The 9,540-nt window shown below is 56.0% G+C and overlaps 4 protein-coding genes across 7 annotated transcripts in view; 2 read left to right on the top strand and 2 right to left on the bottom strand.

Annotated features, from left to right (window-relative positions):
• The window catches only part of Stk19 (serine/threonine kinase 19), a 7,581-nt gene extending 3,072 nt beyond the window's left edge, over positions 1-4,509 (bottom strand). For 2 of the 4 annotated variants that reach the window (XM_026777866.1, XM_005370793.2), the window contains exons 1-3: positions 4,380-4,509; positions 4,103-4,239; positions 32-127 (exon numbers count right to left, since the gene is read on the bottom strand). In XM_026777866.1, the coding sequence (XP_026633667.1) occupies positions 32-127; positions 4,103-4,239; positions 4,380-4,479 (333 nt within the window). In that variant the 5' untranslated portion in view covers positions 4,480-4,509. Of the gene's footprint in view, positions 1-31; positions 128-3,674; positions 4,240-4,317 lie in introns of all 4 variants that reach the window. The other 2 variants (XM_026777868.1, XM_026777867.1) reach the window with 2 other exon arrangements.
• The window catches only part of LOC101994656 (RT1 class I histocompatibility antigen, AA alpha chain-like), a 629,094-nt gene that overhangs the window by 219,176 nt on the left and 400,378 nt on the right, over positions 1-9,540 (top strand). The window lies entirely within an intron of this gene.
• Dxo (decapping exoribonuclease) lies at positions 4,956-6,954 on the top strand. The gene is made up of 7 exons (XM_005370794.3): positions 4,956-5,062; positions 5,164-5,525; positions 5,672-5,907; positions 6,004-6,223; positions 6,310-6,445; positions 6,546-6,640; positions 6,721-6,954. Exons 2-7 carry the CDS (start codon positions 5,170-5,172, stop codon positions 6,869-6,871), a joined length of 1,194 nt encoding a protein of 397 aa, XP_005370851.1. The 5' UTR covers positions 4,956-5,062; positions 5,164-5,169; the 3' UTR covers positions 6,872-6,954.
• Positions 6,998-9,540, bottom strand: part of Skiv2l (Ski2 like RNA helicase) — an 11,205-nt gene continuing 8,662 nt past the window's right edge. Inside the window, exons 19-28 of the mRNA XM_013355020.2 lie at positions 9,446-9,538; positions 9,177-9,314; positions 8,957-9,061; positions 8,672-8,819; positions 8,474-8,600; positions 8,102-8,312; positions 7,872-7,982; positions 7,575-7,793; positions 7,300-7,440; positions 6,998-7,214 (exon numbers count right to left, since the gene is read on the bottom strand). Coding sequence (XP_013210474.1) covers positions 7,014-7,214; positions 7,300-7,440; positions 7,575-7,793; positions 7,872-7,982; positions 8,102-8,312; positions 8,474-8,600; positions 8,672-8,819; positions 8,957-9,061; positions 9,177-9,314; positions 9,446-9,538 — 1,494 coding nt within the window. The 3' untranslated portion in view covers positions 6,998-7,013. The remainder of the gene's footprint in view (positions 7,215-7,299; positions 7,441-7,574; positions 7,794-7,871; positions 7,983-8,101; positions 8,313-8,473; positions 8,601-8,671; positions 8,820-8,956; positions 9,062-9,176; positions 9,315-9,445; positions 9,539-9,540) is intronic.

Here is a 9,540-nt window from a genome sequence, read left to right as displayed (position 1 = left end):
CTCCCCCCCCCATGTTCATGTGCACACGTACTCTGGTCCTGTAGTCTTCAGTGAAGACAATTCCATGAGCATCCAAGTCAAAGCCTAGCTGGATGATCTTGATCTCTCCCCGCTCTTGAAGCTCCTTCTGTCTCCACAGAGATGAGAGTAGAAAGAAAGACATAAGAGAAGCTGAGCACTGGGGCAGGGGGTCTGGCTGCCACTGTGTGGGGGTGGGGCAGGGGCTGTGACAGGATTGGGACATCTACCACGCAGAGAGATACTCTTGTGGACCGTCAAGCAGCCCTTTCCAACTAGGGAGCTCAACCAATCCATAGAAACATCCTCTAAACCACACCCTTACTAGTCACTGCACCAAAGAGTGATGAGGGTGCAGGGTTCGCCTGTAATCCAGCACCGGGGAGACAGAGGCAGCGGATCTGTGAGTTTGAGGCCAGCCTGGTCTGCAGAGTGAAGTTCCAGGCCAGCCAGAGCTACAAAGTGAGACTTTGTCTTAAAACAATTTTTTTTTTATTGCTTAAACATTAAAAAGTTCAGCCGGGCGGTAGTGGCGCACGCCTTTAATCCCAGCACTCGGGAGGAAGAGGCAGGCGGATCTCTCTGAGTTCGAGGCCAGCCTGGTCTACAGAGCTAGTTCCAGGACAGGAACCAAAAAAAGCTACGGAGAAACCCTGTCTCGAAAATAATAATAAAAAAAAAACATTAAAAAGTTCAGAAAATCGTAGGAACTGCCAGACAGATATATTAAAGTGGGAACAAAGACTCTGACAGAAAGGAAACGCTGAGGAGTGTTTGCGGATCTGAGCAAAGCTCATGAGCAAATATAACTGGGCGCAATACTTGCTGCAGAGCACCCAGTTCAGTCACCACGTCTGGTGGCTCTAGAAGTCCAGTGCCCTCTTCTGGCCTCGGAGGGTGCATACATACGTGGGCACACACACATACACACACATGCACATAGCCACAAACAAAGACAACAAATACTTTTAAACAAATTATTAATCTAAGGGAGATTATAAACTATTCAATACAATAATATGAGAGCCAAAAATACTGAACACAGAAGTGGCTTCAGGGGTTCAAAGTCTACTTAATTTGAGTTCCAGAAGAAAGCAGAGAGAGGACGCAGAGAAGATGTTTAAGAGCTGGTGACAGGCCTGGTGAGGTGTCTCTGCTGTCAGGCCTGCTGACCTGACTTTAACCCTCCCTTCCCTTTAGCTGTCTTCCAACTTCCATATATGCACATACACACACAAATAAAAAGCCAATAGTAAATGAAAAAAATCAGAGGATTATATGAATCCAGTTCTCTTAAGTTCATAGAAGAAGGAAATAGATCATCAGTGAAGAAATAGAGTATTTCAATTATAACCTCAGCGAGAGAGATCAGTGATTGAACGATATTTTTTCCCAAATACACATCTATAACACTTAGCAGAAGAGGCCATGCCTGGGGTCACCGTGATCTTGGTAATTCTCTGGCCGCAATGTCATGTGAGAACACAGTAACGAGCCTGGAGCATATGGCACAGATCTTACTAACTCCAGACCGTCACAAACGAGGTAGAAAGACACTTCCAATGGATCAATGATGAAAATATAATTTGAATCTTAGATGAAATTTGTAACTCATCAAAAACACATGTTTCAAAAGGATGCACAAACTGGAACAGGTTCATAACATGGGAACCCATGAAAATGGATTAACTATTGTTACAGACAGCTTAGAATAATCTCAAAACTAACCAGCTAATTACAAGAATTGGATGAATACAGTGCTGTAGGCTTCTTCAGATCACTGAAACTGGGTAATTAACACATGGCAGAATCCTCGCTTGCCCAGCTGTGTGAGGCTCTGAGTTCCAGGCCCAGCACCATCAAATGATGACAGTAAGGAGCAGTGCCCCCAGAAGGTCACTGTGCCTGGAGAGAGAGCCACACTGTCAAGAACCAAAACCCTTACAATAAAGGCTCTGAAGAAGCCGGGCAATGGTGGCGCACGCCTTTAATCCCAGCACTCGGGAGGCAGAGGCAGGCGGATCTCTGTGAGTTCGGGACCAGCCTGGTCTACAGAGCTAGTTCCGGGGCAGGCTCCAAAGCCACAGAGAAACCCTGCCTCGAAAAAACCAAAAAAAAAAAGGCTCTGAAGAGTTGCCCAGTGCTCCCCTCTCTTCTGCCATTGAGGAACAGCAAGGACAGAATCTTGGAAACAGGGAGTCAACCCCCAGCAGATACTGCGCCAGCTGAAGCCGTCATCTTGGACCTCCACCTTCACAGCTGTAAGAAATGAATTCTGCCGTTTCTAACATAGACTAAATGGCCTCTGGCATGTTCTTAGAGCAACATGAATAGACCAGACCGTAAGACTCACAGTGTGATCTCACTGTCGAGGTAAAAAAGGCATGAAACCAGCTGTTCTTGATGAACACACACATATAATATGAGGAAAGTCAAAGTAGTGGTCACCGTGGGAAAAAGTCGATGGAGGGAGCTGGCCGTGTTCTCTACTCTGTCCAGGTGGGGACTACAGGAGTAACATCTTCGTATCGGGGTGGGTGCCAGGCCTCAGATGGTGGTGCACACCAGTAACCCCAGCACTTAGGAGGTAGAGGTAAGAGGATCAGAGTTCAAGGTCACCTCAGTGAGTTCCAGACGAGCTGAACTACAGGAAATCCTGCCCCAAAGAACTCAAAAACAAAAGTTTAAGTGTCATGGAGGGCTCCTGTCATCCCACCACTAGAGAGGCTGGAACAGGAGGTCTCGGGTGTAAGGCAGTCAGTCAGGTTATAAAACAAAACGTGTGAACATGTTTGCATTTCTCTCATGCAACTCTTATAGGGTTTTTTTTTTTGCAAAAAATAAAAAAAATTATTTATTATGGGGAAGAACGCAAATGCTGTGGCCTGCATGAGGAGTCGGGGGACAGCTGTGGGAATGGGTCTCCTTCACCACGTGGGTACCAGAAATCGAACTCTGGTGTCCAGCTGGGCGTACCCTTTACCCACCCAGCCACCTCACTGGCCCTAAATAACTTACGAATGTTGTGTTGGATAATGGAGCTCCATTTGAAGTTCGGCCTCTGTATGAGTACCTACTAGCTGTTTGTCTGCGTGCCCAGATGAAAAGTTCCCGGTGGCCCTGACTCAGAAATGTACAGCCTACTTGTTATGACTGACTGCTTTTTGGTTTCTGTCCCCTACTTAGGCAGACAGTCTAGGACTACCTTGGCAGAACAGCTCCTTGTGGTTTTTACCTTTGTAAAAACCCTTCCCTCGCTCCCCCTTCGAATGGCCCAAGATTGCTGTCCTGCTAGCAGTAATCAAAACATCTCTTAAATATACTTGGATTGAATCTATGGCCTTTTCTCGGGGGTCAGAAACTCCAGAGCCATGTAAGGGCAGAGCTAAGCCAGGGGAATCTGTGACGGAAGCTGAGAAGTGCCGGTCAGAAGGTGCGGAGCTGTGTGGATGCATTGTCCCGCACTGCTGTCTCTTTGTGAGCGGCTTTCACGGTGCTAAGACCTCTGACTCGGTGGTCTGTGAGGAGTTCTGGTAACACGGACACTGAGACTTGCCCGCCGGATTTAACTGGGAGGTGACTGTGATCCTTATGCCTTATCCCCAGGATCTTGTGAAGCAGGCCTTCACAAACCTTAAAGGCTGTGCAACCCGTACCTCCTGTTTCTGTCTGACGAGGAGCAGCCTGGCTTTCATCACCTTCTGAACTTGGTTACCGGGATACAGCACCTGTCTAGCCTCCCTAGGGGTCTCACTCCGCCTCATGACTTTGCCTGGTGTTCAGAGGCCCAGAAGGATCTGCAGCCACCATAGCCAACGGTCGAGTACACGGATCTACTGCCTCCAGCTCAGCCGGCCGCTCAGCGCTCCCCTCCTCGATCCACTAACCCATTTCCCAAGTCCATCGCCTGGGAAATCGGGGAGTTGACACGAGACTCAGCTCTCCCACTTAGGCCTTCGCTAGTGACCCCGAAACAGCACGGAGAGGCTGTGTGAGCTGACGTCTGCCTGAGGGGCTGGCGAGGGTCGGAATGACCGGGCGGGACGGGGCGGGGGCCGCCGATGGTCTCCCGAGCGCTCCTCACCAGCTGCAGGTCGGCCACCGTCCGGTCCGGCACCAGGCTGTACACCTGGCTCCTCAGCGCGATGGGCGGCAGCGCGTCCTCGAACAGCCCCCGGGGGAACAGCCGCGCCAGCTCCTCCACCGCCTCGCGCGCGGACCCTGCCGGGGAGCGCGGGGTCAGGTCGGACGCCGAGGGCCGGCCCGCCGCCCCACCGCCGGGTCGCCACGGTTACCTACCCTGGGTCCTCCTCCGAGGGCCGCGACCCTCGGGCCCGCCGCGCCCGGGTTGCCATGGTTACCTGCGCCCGCCCTCAGAGGATCCGCTCTCCCGGGCCCCGGCGCCCGCCGCCGCTTCACTCCAAAGGCCTCAGAAGCCAGGAGCTGTCTCTTGCGACTCATAGCCCGGGACTCGCCGCTTCCGGGAAAGCGCGCCCGGAAACGCGGCGAGATGACGACAGCGCCTCGGACGCGTCCGTGAGGGGCGGGGCCAGCTCCACTTCCGGCGCCCGCGCCGCTGCCGATTGGCTCCGGGCGGCAGCGCTCTCTCCCGTGGGGCGCGCGGGCGTCCACCTGGGACCGGCTTCAGGCGCCGCCGCCGGCCGCGCCGTCGCCCTTCAGTGCCTGAGGGTGATGACTGCGTCATTAGACGCGGCCACGACACTTTTGCAGCCTCTCCGGAGGGCTTCTGACGGGCTGCCCCGACGGCAGAGCGTAGAGAAGGTGGAAACCAGGGCTGGGAGCTTTGAGGTAACCAGCTCTTTGCTCTAAGCCCGAACTACTTTTTGTTGTTGTTTTTTTCGAGACAGGGTTTCTCTCTGCAGCCCTGGTTGTCCTGGAACTCGCTCTGTAGACCAGGCTGGCCTCGAACTCAAAGAGATCCCCCTGCCTCTGCCTCCCGGGTTCTGAATTAAAGGCGTGCGCCACCACTGCCCTGCTAAGCCTAGACTTCTTAAGCTCGCCGCGTCTGGGTGGCCGTGGACGGGTAAGAGACGCTGGGCTCCTGAATGAGGAGGGGCAGGCGCTGCACGGCGCTGGGCTCACTCTGTCCTCATCCGCTTTAAAGTGCAAACCCTGTCCTCTCAGGAGCTCATGGAGCCCAAAGGAACCAAGAGAAAAGCAGAGAAGACAGAGGTGGCGGAGCCTTGGAACCAGCTCCCGCGTCCACTGTCCTCACTGCGCACGGAGCCTGCTCTGTACTCTGGCCCCTTCCCCTTCTACCGGCGCCCTTCCGAACTGGGCTGCTTCTCCCTGGACGCCCAGCGCCAGTACCATGGAGATGCCCGAGCCCTGCGTTACTACAGCCCGCCCCCTATCAACGGTCCAGGCCCCGACTTTGACCTCAGAGATGGGTATCCTGATAGATACCAGCCCCGGGATGAGGAAGTCAAGGAGAGGCTGGACCATTTGCTGCGCTGGCTTCTGGAGCACCGACACCAGCTGGAGGGGTGAGCGAAGCCCTGCGCGCAAGCTCATCTGCAGACCCGCTTTTAGCTCCTGAAGTGAGGAGAGCCAGACGGGCTTTAGCAGGGACTGTAGCTCACCTGAGCCAAGGCTTCGGTCAGACCACTAGCCCCAAACTCTTCCCTCTCAGGGGTCCGGGCTGGCTGGCAGGGGCCACAGTAACATGGCGAGGACACCTGACAAAATTGCTGACCACGCCGTATGAGCGGCAGGAAGGCTGGCAGTTGGCAGCCTCGCGGTTCCAAGGGACACTGTACCTAAGTGAGGTGGAGACCCCGGCTGCTCGGGCTCAGAGGCTAGCCAGGCCGCCCCTCCTGCGGGAGCTCATGTACATGGGCTACAAATTTGAGCAGTACATGTGTGCAGGTGAGAGCTGTCCCTGGTGTGCGGCCCCCTCCCCTCCCTCAGAGGTCGAGAGCCCCTTCCCCTGCTGCTGCTGCTGCTGCTTCTCTCCTTGCACAGACAAACCTGGAGGCTCCCCAGACCCCTCCGGGGAGGTTAACACCAACGTGGCCTTCTGCTCTGTGCTACGCAGCCGCCTGGGAAGCCACCCTCTGCTCTTCTCCGGGGAGGTAGACTGCATGAACCCCCAGGCCCCATCCACACAGCCCCCCGCCTGCTATGTGGAGCTCAAGACCTCCAAGGAGATGCACAGCCCTGGCCAGTGGAGGAACTTCTACAGGTTCAGGCCGGTGGCCAGGAGAGCCTGGGATGGAGAGGGAGCCTGGGGGGGGGGGTGTCCTGCTGACCCTTTGCCTCTCCTGTCAGACACAAGCTTCTAAAGTGGTGGGCTCAGTCGTTCCTCCCAGGGGTCCCACATGTTGTCGCCGGCTTCCGGAACCCAGAAGGTTTCGTCTGTTCCTTAAAGACCTTTCCTACCATGGAGATGTTTGAAAATGTCAGGGTAAGGCAGGGCATCACGGCTGCCACCTTAGGTCCAGTGTCCCTTGCCATCTGCCTTCCTCTCCCACCCCACCGTCCTCTGCCTCTTGTGCCTCCTCCAGAATGACCGGGATGGCTGGAGTCCCTCTGTGTGCATGAACTTCTGTGCTGCCTTCCTTAGTTTTGCCCAGAGCACAGTTGTCCAGGATGACCCCAGGTAAGGACTTGAGGTTTGTGCACCACCTCTGGATCTCGGCTCGGTCTCTGGCTTCACCCCACACCTCCATCTTCCTCCAGGCTTGTTCACCTCTTCTCTTGGGAACCTGGTGGCCCAGTCACTGTGTCTGTCCATCGGGATGCACCCTATGCCTTCCTGCCCACATGGTATGTGGAAGCCATGACTCAAGACCTCCCGGCACTCTCAAAGACTCCCTCCCCCAAGGACTGATGCCTCAGGGGACACACCAGTCTGGACTCCATGCAGATAATAAAAGCAGGTGTCTTGGTGCGTCTGAGTACAGCCATCCCCGCCCAATACTCCAAGCATTCTCCTTTGCTGTTTTATTACTCGCTTTTGCCCAACATGCCCTTTACTGGGTGTAGAGGCTGGCTGCGAAGACAATGTCCCGCCGCAGCAAGGTGGCTGCCGTCTCCATCTTGGCGCCCAGCACGGGCTCCCCTACCAAACGGGCTGCTCCTCGAAGCGAGCGACACATCTCAGCCAGGCGCTGGATGCAGCGGACCACTAAGCCTTCTGGGGTCCCTGAGAGCCCGGCCAACTCGGAGAAGGGCTATGGGGAGAGCAGAGTGAAGGCTAAATGTGCCAGGCCTGGACAACCTTCCCCAGCCAGCCACCTGCCAAACCCAGGTACTTACCATACCCCGAGCCCACTCATACACAACTTCAACCAGCCCAAAATTCAGCTCTCCCACAAATTCTTCCACTGTCTGGTTCAGGCCACAGGCCACCTGAACCTCACCAATCCGCTTAGCCACAGCTTTGACACGCTCCACCCCCTGCAGATAGTAAGGAGAGGTCAAGGCCCCTGATCTGGAAGAGGCTATGCACACCTTGGGAGACACCTACGGGGACTGGGTAGGGGGAGTGCGGTTAGGGATGCACAAGACAAGAGGGGGGTGATGGCCCCCACCTGTTTGAGGGTGCTTGGGAGCTGATCCCCAGGGTCACCGGGGCTCTGGCAGACCAGGCCGGAGAGCAGAGCTGCAATCTCCTCTGGTCGCAGGGCGCTCAGCGCATTGTCAAACATGAGCTCTGTGAGGAGCAGCTCGTGGCTGCTCATGGCGCAGGCCACTCGGCCTGCCAGCTTCACCGTGCCAGCCTCATCCACATAGCCCAGGGTCCGGAGCACCTGCAGGAGAGGCGAGGGCTGCAGAGCCTGACTGCCCTCCAGGCTTCTCCCACCTCATGCCCCGCCCTGCTCTTTCACCTCTACGCGCTGGTGGTACTCGGGGAGCAGCAGCAGCGACTGGTCAGACAGTAGGAAGCTCAGTCTCTCCATTTCCTTCTGAATCTGCCTTCGCTCCCGCAGCTTCAGGTACTAAAGAAAACCACAGCAGAGACCATTAGCTCCTCAGCCCTCAGCAGGGGTGCACAGGGTTGAGAGAGGAGTACCCAGACCATAGGGACCAGGGAGGAAAAGCTGCCTCAGCTTGCTACCTGGGCAGGGAACCGGGGGCTGTGCACACACTGAGCCCCCCGGATCAGCTCCTCCAGCTTCCGGGCCCGGAGCCCACCTTCCACCACTGACACATCCTTGAGCTGCAGGTCGTTGACAGGGTCAAGGGTCGGGGGCCCTGATGGATGGGCCTGAGCAAGACGCAGCAGCTCCTGAACTGCAGTGGTCACAGCTGCAAGGGGAGGGTCCTTCCTGAAGGGGGAACAGGTTTGTGATCTGGACCAAGAGGCGTCTTTGCCACAGGAGCCCCTCTTGCTGAGGACACCCCTCGGCTCCCCACTGCATGGTCCCTTTGTACATACACACCCACTGGGGCGTGCCCCTCCCTGGAAAAGGTTCCCCAAGTCTCTGACCTGAATTTTGGTTGCTGCCTCTTGCTGAAGTCCTCAGAGATCTTCTCCCCGTTCACCCGGAGCACTTTGGTGGAGATGGCAGCCACATCTCCTGGCTGGAGCTTGGCCACGGTGTGCTCACAGGGCCCTGGAAAGCCAGTCAGGTCAGACTTCGCCATGGCCCAGGCATCCTTGTTCACACCACCACAAGGAGCTCACCTTCAGGCAGGAACAGCTTGAAGCCCACAAGGTCGTCTGGGTAGGGCACGTCCGGAGTGGTTGGCCCCTTGTCCCGTGGGCTCTCAGACACAACAGGCTTATCACACAAGACCAACGTTGTAAACACTCTGCTGGTGGTTGAGGAGACCTAGAGGAACAAATGTGGACATAGTATGCCCACCCTGGACAGGGGTCTTGGGGACCAGGCACAGAGACAGGCGTAAAATGATGACGAGCAGAAATGAGCACACCTCCGTGGGGGTGAGGACCCCCCCTTGTCCTCACCTGCAGGATCACGCCTAAGGCATTGTGATGCTCCTCGTTCTTCACAACTACCACCCTTCCCGTGGAGAGAGATTTCAGCCCGTTCACAGACTCCATGATGCGTCGCTGGAGAGCAAGACAGGCACATGGGAGATGTGAGACCAGGGCTCTGGGGCTAAATCCAGAAGCAGTGTCAGCCACTGTCCCTCCTACCATCTCCCCAACACCCCCACTTCCTCACCTGGATCATGTTGCGGGTCTCTGTCAGCTCCTCTCCCCAGCTGTAATACTCAGGCAGGTCAGCCAGTTGGCCAGTCACGTCAGGTTCCTCCAAGGCCCCCAGCCTCTTGGTGAGTTCAGCCAGAGCCTCCTCATGGGCCTGAGTAGAAAGTGGGAGGCTGTATCCAATCTGAAAGCCCAGCCTGCTCTCCTACCCCACCCCACTGGCCCACCCACCTCTCCTGGCCGGCTTTGACCTGCTTGCTGTGCTGGCCACCCTCAACTCCTCACCTTGCTATCCTTGCGGGATGGAAACTCTGAGAAGCTCCTCTTCATCATGTCCTCCACCCTGAGGGCGTCCACCCGCAGCAGGTTGAGGATCATGG

The sequence above is a fragment of the Microtus ochrogaster genome, unplaced genomic scaffold, assembly GCF_000317375.1.
Source record: "Microtus ochrogaster isolate Prairie Vole_2 unplaced genomic scaffold, MicOch1.0 UNK87, whole genome shotgun sequence".
NCBI lineage: Eukaryota > Metazoa > Chordata > Mammalia > Rodentia > Cricetidae > Microtus > Microtus ochrogaster.
The sequence above is the reverse complement of the archived record's forward strand: the minus strand, read 5'-3'. Positions and strand labels throughout refer to the sequence as shown.